Source organism: Microtus oregoni, unplaced genomic scaffold, assembly GCF_018167655.1.
Source record: "Microtus oregoni isolate MIOR12 unplaced genomic scaffold, Mior012 000002F_ref0000024, whole genome shotgun sequence".
In the NCBI taxonomy this organism is placed as follows: Eukaryota; Metazoa; Chordata; class Mammalia; order Rodentia; family Cricetidae; genus Microtus; species Microtus oregoni.
This window is the reverse complement of record NW_024543061.1, coordinates 68,445,984-68,462,452: the sequence shown is the minus strand read 5'-3', so window position 1 is coordinate 68,462,452 and position 16,469 is coordinate 68,445,984. Positions and strand designations below refer to the sequence as shown.

Sequence of the window (16,469 nt, the reverse complement as noted above, 5' to 3'; positions counted from 1 at the left end):
GAAAAAGAGAAAAAAGATAACAGTGTGTAAGCTGTGTGAGAAGGACAGACACCCAGGTCAAAACTACCTAGAAACCCTCAGAGGCAAGCGTGAATGGGTGTGGACACACACATCAGAGCATTCATTCATAGGGCACTTCCCTTTGATCATTTCACTTACAGAAGTAGGAGTTTGTCGCTGTTCACCAGTTCAGTGTCACATCTCCCATTCGCAATGGACACACCAAAGGTCTGCTACAAGGTAGAAGACCCCACTCCAGGGCCTCTGTGTGCATCGCCTCCATCTCGTCCCTCAGGTCAGTAGCTTTATTTCTCCTTCTGGCATTTGAATATCTTCCAGAGATGTGGTTTTCTCTTACAGTCTTGTTGTTGCTTTGAAGGTGAGCAGCTGTCTGTCCATGCTAAAGAGAGTAGATGATCACAGCTTTAGAGATAAGAAGCTCATGTACACCACTTCAGTCAGTTAATGTAAGACATGGCAGCCCTTCTTTTCAGCTTCAGTCACAAGACCCTGAAGAAGGGATGCTTTGCATCTACAAGGAAAGGGATGCTTCTAGCAGAGAGACTCTGTGAAGCATCTTGCCTGGTCCAAACTTCTCTGTAGAACACAAACACTAAGACTCAGCTCCATGGCATACTAGAAATGAGAACTGTTGGAATCAGCACCCTGTCTGCCAGAAGATTTAAATCTGGGGGAAAGAATTGAGAACTAATGTGGAAGACTGAAGTGAGACAACTTTGAAGGATATGATGATTTAGGGGAATGAGTGATAAGAGACAGACACTGAGGCAGAAATTAAATCTAAAATAGCCATGGTATAGTACGAGATTCCGTGATGCAACTGAGCCTCCTTATAGAGTACTGCAATGCTTTAAATTTAACCTTTCTGTATTGTGCCAAGAATGTGAATCACAAGTTTTTAAGGATGCTTTTCAAGAACTATTAAATTAGCAGATTTTTAATGAGAAAAAAGTCTTTGACTCATCAAATGAGCTTCATTATGATCTGTACAGAGGGTCTGGGGAAAGTGGGGGATTTAAAAAAACTAGAGGGAAGATTTGACAGAGCCAGTTACTTGTGGTAGGCAAAGAAAGTCTTTGTTTTCCCTGTCTATACCTGTAAAAGTGGAAGGGACTTAAAGAGCTTAAGGGTTGGGGTTTGATTTCCCACTGAGTCCCGTCACCCCTGAATGCATGTGCATGGGTGAAGACCATGTCCTGGAGCATAAGGTGCTTCTTAGACTCTGTATCCTGATAAAAAACTGAAGCCCCACTCCTAGCCGCCTTCAGTTGTCAATATGTTCCCAGGCTAGGATGGAACCTCACACCCAACTCCCCCACAATCTTTTGTCAGACTTGAGCTTTTGAAGGTCTTGTGCAGGCCATTAAGTTCATCTCTGGAACCACCCTGTTATGTCCAGAAGACAGTGTTTCCTTGTAGTTATCCAGCACTTCTGGATCTATGGTCATTCTGCCCCCTTTCCATCCCCATCCAAAGCTCAGTGATAATGCCCAAGCCTTGGTTGGGAATGGGATGGGTTAGGATGCAGATGTCCCATTTAGAGTGGAGGACTTCGTAATCTCTTATTCTCTACATGACATGCTGCCCACTTGTGGCTGGTGCACACCTAGAATCCTGCTGTTCTGCTTCTTCCTTGAGTGGCTGGCTGCACTGGTCCATGGGGGTTGAAAAAGCAGAAGTGGAGAACAGGGTTTGGATGGCTGTCAATAAGACAGAGACAGACCTCCAGACTTTGACGAATCAGCTCAGCTTTATTCCAGAATATAGGAAATATATGGGATTGGGGAGTCTGGGGACAAACCCTAATTTGTATTAAGCAGCACGCTCCTATCATAAGGCTTCATATGTGGCAGCAGGGTCCTATAGCAATGCTCCTGTACAAGTCTCAGTTACCTTAAGAGCAACAGGAGAAAGGCTTCTAGTGGGAAACTGTGCCAGGGGTCATACTGAAGATAAATCAGGATTCCAGGCTTGGAGACAGCTTTCTTAGGAAAGTCCTCCCAGCCAAGAAACATCCTCCTGATTGCAGAGATAGAAAGCAGGAAATCTCACTGGAGAAAGAGGTAGTCCTCCATGTTTCCAAGCTTAGGGAAAGCTGACAGGCTATGGTAGATTGCAGCATCTGATCAGCAGGGCCACCCAACAGATTCCCATCACTTGGAAAGTGGAGGCAGCAGAATGAGGAGCTCAAGGTTATCTTCAGCCACATGGAGAGTTAGAGGTCAGCCTGGACCAATGGACAACTATCTCTCAGAAACAGAACAGAAAACAGCAAAAGCAATTATCAATGTACGATATTTAAGGAAAGTGCACTGTGAAGGCAACATGCACACAGTGTTGTATGGTTTTAGTTTGCATGTGTGTGCATGTGCTTGTGTGAGTAGTGTGGTATTAGCCACACTTCCAAATAATCTGTCCATTAGGGGGCTTTAGAACTCAGCCAATAGGAGGAACTACCTCAATTGAAATACTGAAAATATGGTGTGGACTCATGAGATGCCCCTCCTTGGAAGCCATAACTTTAATCAAAGTTGGAGAAGAACATTGTAGACCTCAGTGAAGTAGATCCCATATTCAGGAATATAATCACATGCAATAGCATCAAAAGTCACAATTACCACAAAAGTGATCATCTAACATGTCTCTTGGATAAAAGAAGGTGCTCCTTAGAGATGCATTGACTCCTTTCCCACAACAGAACTTGCTTTTTGACTTACAGCGCTCAGTGGTTTTCAACAGATCTTCACATCTACCAAGTCTGAATCACTCAATGAGTCTTTATGCAGAGTACATGCATGAGCATTCATTTTCCTTCCTAAGTTATCAAAGCAAACAGCTGAACATAATGAAGAATTCAGCTCATGGAATTTTGCTTTACATTGGCAGAGAAACATTCACATCCACAGCCCACCCTCTACTTGAATCCAGTTGTCCATGTTAATCCAAACCACCTTTAACTTTCATCCCAGATGTACTCAACTGACTTAAGCACTAACCAGGTGTTTAACTTCACAGACGCCTGCCGGTGCCCACGTTCCCACAGGTTGGCTCTGAAACTCAGTTGTGCTGGGCTCATCCTTCTTCTCTTGACCATGATTGGACTGAGTGTTTTAGGTAAGTGAGGCAAGAGCTTTTGCTTCAGAATTGTTCCTCTAGATATCAGGTCTTTTTACGTGGTTTGTCTCCTTGAGCTGGGGAAAGGTCGACCATATGAGTGGTTACAGGACTGTGTCTCATGCGCAGTGCAGAAGCTTCCCATTTCTGTGCTTCTGAGTTTCTCTGAGAACCGTGAGGGGCTATTACACATGAAGGGCTCTCTAACAGACCCATGAATGGAAACATGGCACTTTCAGATTTTGCCCTTTTCCCTTTCTTCTCACTAAACTGTTAGGCTACACTGTAAACTAGACCCCAAGTCCAGTCCAGTCCTTTATTTGGCCATGGAATCCTCTTGAGTCTGAGCACCAAGATCCAAATATCACAACATCCAAGGTCCAGCAATCAAAGTTAATTATTTGGCTACAATGGTTAACCTATCCAATCAGGACTTACAACTCATTCTAACACAGACCTCCCCTTTTCTCCTTAACAACCCAGTCCTGCAAAAACACCTGCTGCTGTCTATGCCAGATCAAGAGGCAGCCCCTCCTCACACCCTACAGGTTAATAAATCTCTTTTGTGTTGAAAATGTGGTGTCTGTGTTTGTTCTCAACTGACTCTAAGCACCCAACAGCACATGTCCACCCAGAACATAAAAAACAAAAACAAAACAAGTCTTGATTGTGACATAAACAACAAGGTAGTAAACAAACTAAAAGGCTCAAGTGTTTAATTTATTAAGTGGCTTCTGAACTCCAGTAACAGTGAGCTGCCTTCCTTGGAAACAGTGTGATAATACTCGTTCTGAAGATGGGAATTCAGACATGAGTGTGGGAAGCTAAGAGATTCTGTAAGGCCATTAGATGATATGTGGCCTCAACAGTGGTCTGAAATCACATGTTCTGTGTTTTTCTTGTGTGTTTACACATTCTATCTCCAAACTGGTTCCTCAGTGACTGATGTTTTACCCTCAGTCCTTATGGTCAGCTTTGCTGAAATAACTCGTTTTTCTGAAGTGGGAAGAAAAATACCCATTCCACCATTCAGTTTAGTATTTAATCCTCTCTGTTTGTTTTCTTATTTACTAGTGCGAGTCTTAATACAAAAGCCATCAATAGAAAAATGCAGAGAGTATATTCCAAGGATCGCGGCTAGCTCAACAGGTAATCCTTGACCAAGGTTTATATCCCTAAGAAACATAGGTCTACATTAATCATAAACTAGTTGTCCTATTAGCTCAGGCTTTTTATTAATTAATCCTTAAGTCATAACCCATAATTCTTGTCTGTGTCAGCCACGTGGCTTGATACCTTTCATCAGTGAGGCATTCTCATTTGTGTCCTCTATTTATGGGTGATGGCCGCAGACTGAATCTTTCCTCTTCCCAGAATTCTCCTGTTCTCATTGCCCCACCTCTTCTTCCTGCCTGGTTGCCCCACCTCTACTTCCTGCCTGGCTACTGGCCAATCATTACTTTATTAAACAAGTACAGGAACAAATTTTTACAGTGTAAAACCATTGTTCCACAGCACATAATTTTTACAACTTGATTTTCCCAAGAATAACAGTTGACATTTGTTCTTTATTAGGGCTTACATCAGCGGAGGCTTCAAGCTCTCACCCACGAAGACAGCACCATGGTCTTATGTTAGAAAAAATTGCAGTATAGAAACATATCGAGGTCTCATGACTGGTAGTTGATACTGCTGGGAACTTCTTTGAAACAATGTAACCTTGACGCCTGAGATATTAATCACTTTGTCATGATGCTTCCAATGCTATCACATCACACTAGACAAATAACTTTAAAAATATCCTAATAGAATATTTGTTTTAACAAATGTGTTAAAGTTAGCTCTGTCTAGTTGATTGATAGAAAGGAAAATGAATTCCTTTTTGTTTGTATATCTTTTTGTCATAACAATAATCTCATCCCAGCACATGTTACTAAAAGTGTGTGTTAGCAAAGCAACTACTGTGTGTAACTGGCTGGATGCAGCAGGGACAGGGTGGAAATTTACCATGTCTGTTCCTCACTTCAGAGAGTCCAAATCAGCTAAGGTGCCCCAACGGCTGGATGACATACCAAAATAAATGCATACAGTTTTCTCAAGAGCCCAATGTTTGGAAGGGAGGTCTATCTGACTGCACTAGAAAAGGAGCCACTTTGCTGCTTATTCAGGACCAAGAAGAACTGGTGAGTTGTGCTGTAAAACAGAGTCGTGAACACATTTCTGAGTCTGTATCAATGTCTCTAGACTTCACATATCTTCCATGCAAAGGCAGTGGAGACTTTACATTATCTGAGAGACTAATGGGACATGTGAGCCATTAACTACATATGTAAGGTGAATGTCCTAGGATCGTAAATGCTGGGCACAGATTCCTCAAGGGAGGAAGAATGAACTGTGCTGAGGACTCAGGACGGACACAGGTGTCACTTGACCTAGGTGTCAGGAGGCTGTAAAATATGAGTCACAGCACACAGGCTCAGGTTAAGTCCTCTCCTCTGTTTTGATTGTAGAGATTCATAAAGAATTCAATGCAGGAAAGAGGCAATTCATTTTGGATTGGACTAAATTACTCATTCCCAGACATGAACTGGAGATGGATAAACGGCTCCACTTTAAGTTCTGATGTGTGAGTATTGGAAGAACTCACTTGAATATTCATTTCAGGTCATCTCAGGGCTCTAATAACGATACTAATGATTAAAGACATTCAGAAGGGTTTGAAAATATGATTCCAAAAGTGGCTGAAAATATTCATGTATAAAAAGTTTCTAGCCTTTTATAAGGTCAAGTGTGCATGTGTATATGTCTACATGTATGTATGTATATACAATGGACTCCTAAGGCTGGGGACTAAACTAACTTCTTAGGAAAGAAAATGCATTTTTTCATATGTTAAATGTTTTCATAAACAATTATTTTCTTTTTTATTGATTTTTATTGAGCTCTACATGTTCTCTGCTCCCCTCCCTGCCTCTCCCCTAAACTTCAACCCTCCCCCAAGGTCTGCATGCTCCCAATTTACTCAGGAGATCTTGTCTTTTTATACTAGCTATGTAGATTAGATCTATTTAAGTCTCTATTACTGTCCTCATTTCATTGTTGTCTAGGTTGTCTGGGATTGTGATTTGTGGGCTGGTTTTCTTTGCTTTATGTTTGAAAACCACTTATGAGTGAGTACATGTGATAATTGTCTTTCTGGGTGTAGGTTTCCTAACTCAAAATGATGTTTTCTACCTCCATCCATTTGCCTGCAAAATTCAAGATGCCATTATTTTTTTCTACTGTGTAGTTAAAATAAAAAATGGAGTACAGACCTAACAGAGAACTCTCAACAGAGGAATCTAAAATGGCTGAAAGGCACTTAAGGAAATGCTCAACATCCTTAGTCATCAGAGAAATGCAAATCAAAACAACTCTGAGATTCCATCTTACACCTGTAAGATTGGCCAAGATCAAATACACTGATGACAACTTATGCTGGAGAGGTTGTGGGGAAAAGGGAACATTTCTGCATTGCTGGTGAGAATGCAAGCTAGTACAGCCCCTTTGGATATCAGTACATTGATTTCTCAGAAAATTAGGAAACAACTTTCCTCAAGACCCAGTAATACCACTTTGGGGTATATATCTAAAGGATGTTCAATTGTGCCACAAGGACATATGTTCAAAGCATCATTGTTTGTCATAGCCAGCACCTGGAAACAACCTAAATGCCACTCAACTGAAGATTGGATAAGGAAAATGTGGTATATTTACACAATGGAGAATGCCTTTTAAAATGCCTACTTAGAGCCTGTAGGCAGAAGGAATTTTTCTTTTGTCACTCTAATATTTCTTATATTTTTCAAAGAATTTCTTGAGTGATCCTTTCCATGCTGTGGTGAAATGAGCCATAGTGTGCAGTGAGGCCAGTAGCTCAGGTCACAGCCAGCAGAGGAAGAGTGAGTGGGGAAGGGAAGGCAGTGTCAGCAGGGAGCTTTGTCAGCTAGAGAAATAACTTCATTGTCACAGGCTGCAGTGTAGCTTGGCTGAGTTGTGAAAGCTACAATTATTTGAGGAGCTGTGATGAAAACAGACTTTAGTCAAGATAAACAAGAAAGGAAAATCATTTTGGTTCACAGTTCAGGGGCCTCAAGTCCTCTTCATCTTGCTGCATTGCTGCTGGTCCTGTCGCAGCACAGAAATGTTGTATAAATTCAGGCAAAGTTGCTCACCTCAAGGTGGGCAGGATGGAGAGGAGATGGCAAGTCCCTGGGGGGCATGAGAAGCAGAGATTTGCCCTTCAGAAGTTGCCACCACACAATGACTGACATCTTTCTAGAAGGCTTCATTTTGATTGGTGGGAACTCAGCAATGGGTAAATTCCTTGATGGAGTTATTGTTCCCATGATCCAGTCGCCTCTTAACTCTGTGTGTGGGTACTGAATATCAAAAGTGTATTTGTGTGTGTTGTGGCTCACAAAGAAGCCATTAGCTCTTTGGTGTCTTCTCACTTTCTTATTGTTGAGATCACCATGGTACCTGTGCAATGAGAGACCTGACATTTCAGAACTAAATATATATTTTAGCAGAATTCATTATTTTTTGCATTGCAAGAACATAATATTCATTCCCTTCATTAGCAAAAGTATGTAGGATTCAGTCAAATTCCTATACACTGCTCTCTATGAGATTTTCAGAAGAAATATTGAGAGCTGTTTATTAATCTGCTTGAATAAACAAACAAATCTTACAAGAAAATGTACTTCTTGTTATTCAGAACATAGGAGATTGAAATGTAAAATGTTGATATAGATTTACTTAAAATGTAATGACCATTTATTAAGCATAGAAATTGATAAACATAAAAAGTTGGCATAGAGTATAGAAATGTATGTGAAGTGTATGGATTAATCTCGGCTGCTCTGTTCTTTACTCTAAGGACCAAATGTCTCTGTGATTAGACTAAAGGGATTGAGAAGCCTGGAGGCTGCTGTGCTCAGTAGGAAGTGTCAGTCAAGAAAACCCCACCTTTGCTTTAACTCTCTGACCCTGGCTTCAGGTAAGGGAAAGGGAGAGAGTAGCAGTTTCCCACACAGGGTTATTTGGGGAGTAATAAGGAATGTCAGAGAACTCTCCAGGAGTCCAATAGGAGAAGGCCTGGGAGGCCTTAAAGTGATTGTGAAAGGAAGTCCTTGACTACACAGATCAGCCACAGGGAAATGATGCTGAGAACTGAAGACAGATCCTGAGGGTGGAAGAATCCAAGGGAAATCGTGGCTGGATTGCAGGCTGACCACTAGGACGGCATCAGATTCACATCTCAAGCTCAAGGTCTCCACTAAGAACCAAACAAAGGAAGGACACCCATGAGGAGCCCGGCCACTGTCAGATGCCACCTTCTTTTAAGACCTTTGAGTGAGCTTAGAACTCACCTCTCCCTTACAATAAACCCTGATACTGTGTGTTAGCGCTTGGATTCTAGTTGTGTTTTCACCAGCATGGGGACACGGGAGCCATGCACATTTGAAACCCATGTGTTAATCAGTAGTTGCCATCCTAAGGGAGGAGAATGAAAGGAATCATGACTATGAGTCTCATGAGCTGAGCTTCTTTCCTTCCCTGCATCCAGTTCTGTAATCTAGACCCTGTGAGCTCACTCTGTATACTGGACACATTCATTGAGCACCTACTGTGTGTAACAGTTCTCACCCATTCAGGTATATCTCAATACTTCTCCAAACATTAGCTAGTTAAACCGTGTGTGTGTGTGTGTGTGTGTGTGTGTAATGGTAAAAGTAAAATATGAGGATTTCTGAGTTGCTGCAGCAGGCAGCAAGCCACGAGACCATTCCTCAAGTCCCCAAAGTGGCATCAGGCAGTAGGCAGCAAGTCTGAAAGCAACCAGTCCCAGGTAAAGATGAAGCAGTTCCCCAAGTGGCAGCAGTGGGCCACGAGTCTCAGACAGGGAGCTGAGAGAAACCTCAAAGGTGCAGTCAGTCCTAGGAGGAGAGACAGATGGGCCTGCCATGAGACCAAGCTGCAGGTCTCTGCATGTAGCTGATACCAGATAGGGAGCCAGGTGGCAGGCCAGAGACAGAGATATGGATAGGCATGTTATGCAGAGTGAGGTTGGATATTTATTTAGTGGGTTATGGAAGGAAAGGGGATAGGGAGTAAAGGGAGAAGGGGAAAGAGCAGAGAACGAAAGAGAGGGAGAGAGAGAGAAAAAGAAAGAGAGAGAGGAACAGAGAGGGAAGGGGAGAAGTGGGGAAAAGAGAGACAGAAGTTGCCTCTTCAGGGGAGGCATAGAAAAGAGAAGGGACTCACTGGAAGCTGAAGATCAACTTGCCTAGCCATGGCGAAGGGAGTGGACATGGTTTGTCTTTTAAAGGGACAGAGCAGTCCATTACGGTGTATGCATTCATCCTTTTCTGCTATTAATCTTTTTTTAGAAATTTATTCATTTTTGGTTTATGTGTTTTCCTGCATGTGGGTATGTGTACCAAGTGAATGCCTGTGTCGATGGAAGCTAGAAGATGGTATAGATTTCTTGGTACTGGAGTTACAGACACTGTGAGCTGCCATGTGGGTGCTGGGAACTGAACTCAGGTCCTTGCAAGAGCATTCAGTGATTTAACCACTGAGCCATCTAACCATCCCAAACCATGTTTATAAAAGAAAACTGAAACTAAAAAAAGAAAAAAAAAGCTCATTATATGACGTGTTAGTAGTGGAATGAGGAGGTCACGTGACATGTTAGCAGTGGAATGAGGAAGTCACATGACATGTTAGTAGTGGAATGAAGAGGCCTCCATCCCTTCAACCCACCTCTCCTTTATGTATCATGATGAACATTGTTGCTGGAAGGATTCTTTGCCAGTGAAAAAACAGCAGGTTTTAGAATCAACTCTGCTATCAATGTTTATAACATTATGTCTGTGTTTACTATACTTGGCAACTCTGCATTCTCCTGTGTCTTTTAAATTCCACAGGAAAGCAATGACAAGACATTTATGAGAAAATATTAAACACTAAGAGTGGCTGTTCTCTTCCTCCTCAGATTCAACATCATCGGTGATGCTGATAGAAACAGCTGTGTCACTGTCTCAAAGGGCAATGTGGTTTCTGAGAACTGTGATTCAGACAACAAGTGGATCTGCCAGAAGGAACCAAAATGTCTCTGAAACCAGGTGCAATAACTCCTGATACTGAATTTCACCTCATTTCCTTTATCATACAGATCTTTGCACTCACTCTGTCTAGGCTGTTGGCCCAAACAGTGCACAGTTGGTGACACAAAGCATGGACTCTAAAACCACTGTGACTCCTACAGATGCCTGTGTTCTGTGTCTTTGTTCTGAAGAGAGGATAGAGACACTGATGTGCCATTTCAGAGAAGTGCTCTGTGGACAGAAGCCCAGACAGCTGAGGAGCACTGGGGTCTAATCCTGGAGTCTGTGACCCTCACTCTCTGTGTCTGAGGTCATCCTCAAACAGCACAGAAGACCATTTGCAAAATCATTATTAAAATGCTCTTAATATGGGGACTGATGGCACATGCCCCGCATGAATGGCACTGAGAAGGCTGAGCAGGGAGGATCCCGGGTTCAAGGCCAGCCTGGGTGTGGTGGATGAAATGAGGAATGTCTCCCACAGCCTTTGGCATTTTATCACTTGGTCTCCATTTGGTGGCACTCTGTGGGAAGGTTTAGGAGTGCGGCCCTGCTGGAGGAAGTGTCCCTGGAGGTGGCCTTTGAGACTAGAAACCTCACTTGTAGTTTCCTGTGCTGTATGTTTTCAGTTCATGATGTGAGCTCTCAGCTTTCTGCTCCAGCCACCCTGCTTCCTGCCTTCTTCCCATCATTATGGACTCTAATCCTCAGGAACCAAAATGCAAAATAAACTCTTTCTTCTGTAGGACACCTTGGTCATGGTGATTTTCAAAACAGCAGAAAAGTCAGTGGGGGAGAGAATGAGTTAATAAAAACGACAACACTGCTCTTGGAATTAGAGTGAACATATTTGCCTGTGAGGCCGGCAAGCACAGGGAACAGTTTAGTCACATGGCATCTAATTCATTTGAGTCATGCACATACCTCTGTTCTGGTAATGCACTTGACACCCTCGGTTCCTCTCCTGTACAGGCTATGTCCACACACACCACTCTCTAAACAATGCACCTAGCAATCTGCTAGCACCCAAGACCACCACACCCATAGAACTGCACTGCAAGCCCACTTTAACCAATGGAAAAAGTTATTCATCCCTTAAGGGCCATAAAATATTGACGGTTTTTAATTAAACATATTATTAATGTATCTGGGGAAAATGGGTCAGTCTGGTCTAGACTGACTTGGGGTGCACACTCAATAAGGCAAACTGTGTTCAGAAGAAGTGAATCAGTAGAGAGAATCTCCTATTTTCCATGGTAATCCTAGCACAGCTGAACATGGTATTATTAACAACAGACGTGTGTAGTTGCTGTTTTCTTTGACCAAGGAGACATTACTAATTGTGAATTCTCTGTCTTAGCTTGGGCATGTTCCACTGGCTCCTTTAACTTAATTTAACCTGTTTATCTTATGTCTTGCCTTGGGGATTTTTACCTTTGTTTCTTTCTTTCTTTCTTTCTTTCTTTCTTATTTTCTTCCTTTCTTTCTGTATGTCCTACATTCCTGAATCCTCTGCATCTGGCTGGCTGGCCCCTGGCATCTCCCTGGCATCTCTTTTCTCCCTCACCCCTAAATTCTTTTTGCTACTTAGTCTTCCTACTAAGAAGTTTATCCTATACCTCCTCCCTTGCTATTGGCCATTCAGCTTTTATTTGACCAATCAGGTATCTCAGGCAGGTGAGGTAAAATAACAACACATCTTAACATAATTAAACAAATATTCTGATACAAACGTGTTATGGGAAGGGTTGGTTGCCAAAATAAAGAACCACCCACATTAAGCTCCTAGTAACCAAACTCCTCCTTCTCTTGTACCCCCTAAAAGGAAGCTCCAAGCAACAGTCAGTGCCCTAGAGTACTCACTCCTGCTGCTGGAAGTCCTCTTTACTGTGTATTCTAATCCGTACTACAGCCTTGCTTTAGATAAAGTTCCCCAGCCACTTTAATACTCCTTGAAACAGGAACCAAAAACCTGCAAACACTCCACTGTGGCCTGGCTATTGGCAACATATTTTATTTACGTATATGGTTGTTGATAATGGGCGTTACCCTGTTCCTAAACTGGGCAGCAACAGTGACTTTCCCAAGAGAACTATTTTTCAAATAATAAGGCAGAGTGTGGAATGATTTGTCAACATTTGTGGGTAATCCAATGATAGAGCTGAACCCCAAGTTTGACTCTACTGCTGTGTACGACCCCAACACTACTTCAAGGCCCCTTCTCATATGCCTGGGAAAATGAAACCAGAGCATGCTGTGCATGTGTGCTTTGCCCTTCATCCTAAATTCTCAGCAAATGACACTGGAAAGTGGGTAACCTGTAACCACTGTCTTCATTGGGGTTTCTGTTATTTCAGTGGAACACAGTAATGAACAAGCTAGTTGAGGAAAGGGTTTATTTGACTCCCACTCCTATATCACTAGTCATTACCAGAAGTCAGGACAGGAACTCAAATAGAGCAGACACATTGAGGTAGGAACTGACGCAGAGGCCATGGAGGGGTTCTGCTTACTGGATTGCTTCCCATGGCTTGCTCAGCCTGTTTTCTTATAGAATCCAGTACCACCAGCCCAGGGATAGATAGCACCACTCACAAGGGCTGGGCCCTCCTGCTAAATAACTACTTAACAAAATGTCCTACAGCTCTACAGCCTGACCTTATGAAAGTTGGTTGGCTTTTTGTTTTGTTTTGCTTTGCTTTGTTTTTGTTGTTGTAGTTATTGTTGTTTAGACAGGGTTTTTCTGTAGCTTTGCAGCCTGTCCTGGAATTCACTCTGCACACCAGGCTGGCCTCAAACTCACAGAGATCCACCTGTCTCTGCCTCCTGCCTGCTAAAATTAAAGGTGTGCACCATCACTGCCCTGCCCTGAAGCAATTTCTTTTTTTTTTATTGAGAAAAGGAGAGAGAAAAAAAAAAACAAGTTTCCACCTCCTCCCAGCCTCCCATTTCCCTCCCCCTCCTCCCACCCTTCTCCCCCTCCTCCCATCCTTCTCCCCCTCCTCCCACCCTTCTCCCCCTCCCCCCACTCCTTTCCCCCTCCCTCTCCAGTCCAAAGAGCAGTCAGGGTTTTCTGCCCTGTGGTAAGTCCTAGGTCCTCCCCACTCCGTCCATATCTAGGAAGGTGAACATCCAAACTGGCTAGGCTCCCACAAAGCCAGCACATTAAGCAGGATCAAAACCCCGTGCCATTGTCCTTTGCGTCTCATCAGCCCTCATTGTTCGCCATGTTCAGAGAGTCCAGTTTTATCCCATGCTTTTTCAGTCACAATCCAGCTGGCCTTGGTGAGCTCCCAATAGATCAGCTCCACTGTCTCAATGGGTGGGTGCACCCCTCGTGGTCCCGACTTCTTTGCTCATGTTCTCCCTCCTTCTGCTCCTCATTGGGACCTTGGTAGCTCAGTCCAGTGCTCCAGTGTGGGTCTCTGTCTCTATCTCCATCCATCACCAGATGAAGGTTCTATGATGATATGCAAGATATTCGTCATTATTGCTCTAGGATAGGGTCATTTCAGGTTCCCTATCCTCAGCTGCCCCAGGAACTAACTGGGGACCTCGGCTTGGGCACCTGGGAGCACCTCTAGGGTCAGGTGTCTTGCCAACCCTAAAGTGGCTCCCTTAACTAAGAATTGTGGTTCCGTGCTCCCCTGTCCAACCTTCCTTTATCCCAATCCTCCTGTTTCCCCAAGGCCCCCCTCCTTCCCTTCTAACTTTTCTCTCCCCATCTCCCCATATCTATCACCGTGCACAAAACTCAAGTCCAAATGGATTAAAGACCTCACTATCAGCCCGAACACACTGAAAATGATAGAAGAGAAAGTGGGAAATACCCTACAACAGATGGGCACAGGAGATCGCTTCCTATGTATAACCCCAGAAGCACAGACATTAAGGGCAACATTGAATAAATGGGACCTACTAAAACTGAGAAGCTTCTGTAATGCAAAGGACACTGTCACTAAGACACAAAGGCAACCTACTGACTGGGAGAAGATCTTCACCAACCCTGCAACAGACAAAGGTCTGATCTCCAAAATATATAGAGAACTCAAGAAACTAGACTTTAAAATGCTAATTAACCCAATTAAAAAATGGGGCACTGAACTGAACAGAGAATTCTCAACAGAAGAAGTTCAAATGGCCAAAAGACAATTAAGGTCGTGCTCAACTTCCTTAGCAATCAGGGAAATGCAAATCAAAACAACTTTGAGATATCATCTTACACCTGTCAGAATGGCTAAAGTCAAAAACACCAAGGATAGCCTTTGCTGGAGAGGCTGTGGAGGAAGGGGTACCCTCATCCATTGCTGGTGGGAATGCAATCTTGTGCAACCACTGTGGAAGTCAGTGTTTCGGTTTCTCAGGAAATTCGGGATCAACCTACCCCTGGACCCAGCAATGCCACTCTTGGGAATATACCCAAGAGATGCCCTATCATATGACAAAAGCATTTGTTCAACTATGTTCATAGCAGTATTATTTGTAATAGCCAGAACCTGGAAACAACCTAGATGCCCTTCAATGGAAGAATGGATGAAGAAAGTATGGAATATATACACATTAGAGTACTACGCTGCGGTAAAAAAACAATGACTTCTCGAATTTTGCATGCAAGTGGATGGAAATAGAAAACACTATCCTGAGTGAGGTATCCCAGACCCGAAAAGATGAACATGGGATGTACCCACTCATAATTGGTTTCTAGCCATAAATAAGGGTCACGGAGTCTACAATAGGTGAATCTAAAGAAGCTAAGTAAGAAGGTGAACCCAAGGAAAAACATATAGTTATCCTTTTGGCTAAGGGAAGTAGACAAAATTGCCGGGGAGAAAATTGGGATCTTGGGGGTGGGGTGGGATGGGGGTAAGGGGAGATGGGGTGAAGCAATTTCTTAATTGGTGTTCTCTTTCCTCAAATGACTTCAGTGTTTGTCAACATGATATAAAACTACCCAATACAACAGTTAAACATTTCTGAGCAAAGTTTTTCAACCAGCAACCAATAAAATCCAAGGCTGACTGTCATTCCTCTGCATTTGACTGGCTTTGTTCAGATGCTTAGAGTCAGGCATCTCTATTCATTAGCAGTGCTTTTCATGAGTAACACAGGAGAGGAAATCTCCACTGGGATTTGCTACTGACTTGCTTCAATTTGTCACTTGGGACACTAAAGAGCACTACAGGATGATATAAATTAATAGTTAATTCATAGAATCTATTTGTCTTAACAGGATAAAGTGGTTCATAAATAGAATATGTAGCACATAAACAGTAACAATATCTTATCTTTTCACTGTATCCTGAAATTTCCTCTTTATCTACTGCAAATTCTGAATAATTTTAGAAACTGAAAACCAAGTGATCAAAAACCTGAGCCTACGGAGATTAGTCTCACCTCATTCTAAACACCACAGTCCATAGAGAGCTGTATTTTATACAGTATTATAAAACAGAAATAAGATGAAATTCAGGTGTTTGAATATTTTGACGGGGAAGCTCAGCCAATCACATCTGGCTTCGGTGTGGCCACCTGGAGCCAGGTAGATAAACAAGAGAGATAGGTGCGGCGATCACCTGGCCTGTTTGGGCTTCAGACCTGGTTTCCCGTTTTTTCAATTATTAAATTATATTTGTTGTTTTAAGCTAGTCTGGTTATTTTAGCACACTGGTCAAATATGCCTTCACTTACACTGCCTCAGAGAGGGCACCAAGAGAGCACCAGATCTCATTACAGATGGTTGTGAGCCACCATGTGGTTGCTGGGAATTGAACTCAGGACCTCTGGAAGAGCACCCAGTGCTCTTAGCCTCTGCCAATCTGATGCAAGCACACAGGCTGGCCAGAGGGGAGCCAGGGCCTGCAGGAGGGCCGAAGTGCAACACAACAATGGGGTGCATGGAACGTAGACACGCAAAGATGCCGGTTTCTATGTCCAAATGTACGTGGTGTGGGTGGCCCCAACTGGCCAGAGCCTTAAAGGGCTCTAAAAAGCCCCACTTTGGGCGCCAAGTATAAGTGAAGGAGTATTTGACCAGTAAGCTAATTTTAATGTTATAGGATCCTACAATTTAGAGGCTTTGAATTTTAGAAGTCCCTGGATGCCTAGACTTTAACAGGTGGGCCATTTCTCCATGACCTCTGCATCAGCTCCTGCAGTGTTTGAGTTTCTATCCTGACTTTC

General features: G+C 43.1%; 1 protein-coding gene across 1 annotated transcript; it reads left to right on the top strand.

Annotated features, from left to right (window-relative positions):
• The first annotated feature begins 213 nt into the window (after positions 1 to 213).
• LOC121436296 (killer cell lectin-like receptor subfamily B member 1A) lies at positions 214 to 10,301 on the top strand. Its single transcript, XM_041636121.1, has 7 exons — positions 214 to 295; positions 3,037 to 3,135; positions 4,210 to 4,252; positions 4,791 to 4,814; positions 5,168 to 5,318; positions 5,646 to 5,761; positions 10,178 to 10,301. The coding sequence occupies exons 1-7, from the start codon at positions 214 to 216 to the stop codon at positions 10,299 to 10,301; spliced, it is 639 nt and encodes a 212-aa protein (XP_041492055.1).
• Positions 10,302 to 16,469: the final 6,168 nt, after the last annotated feature.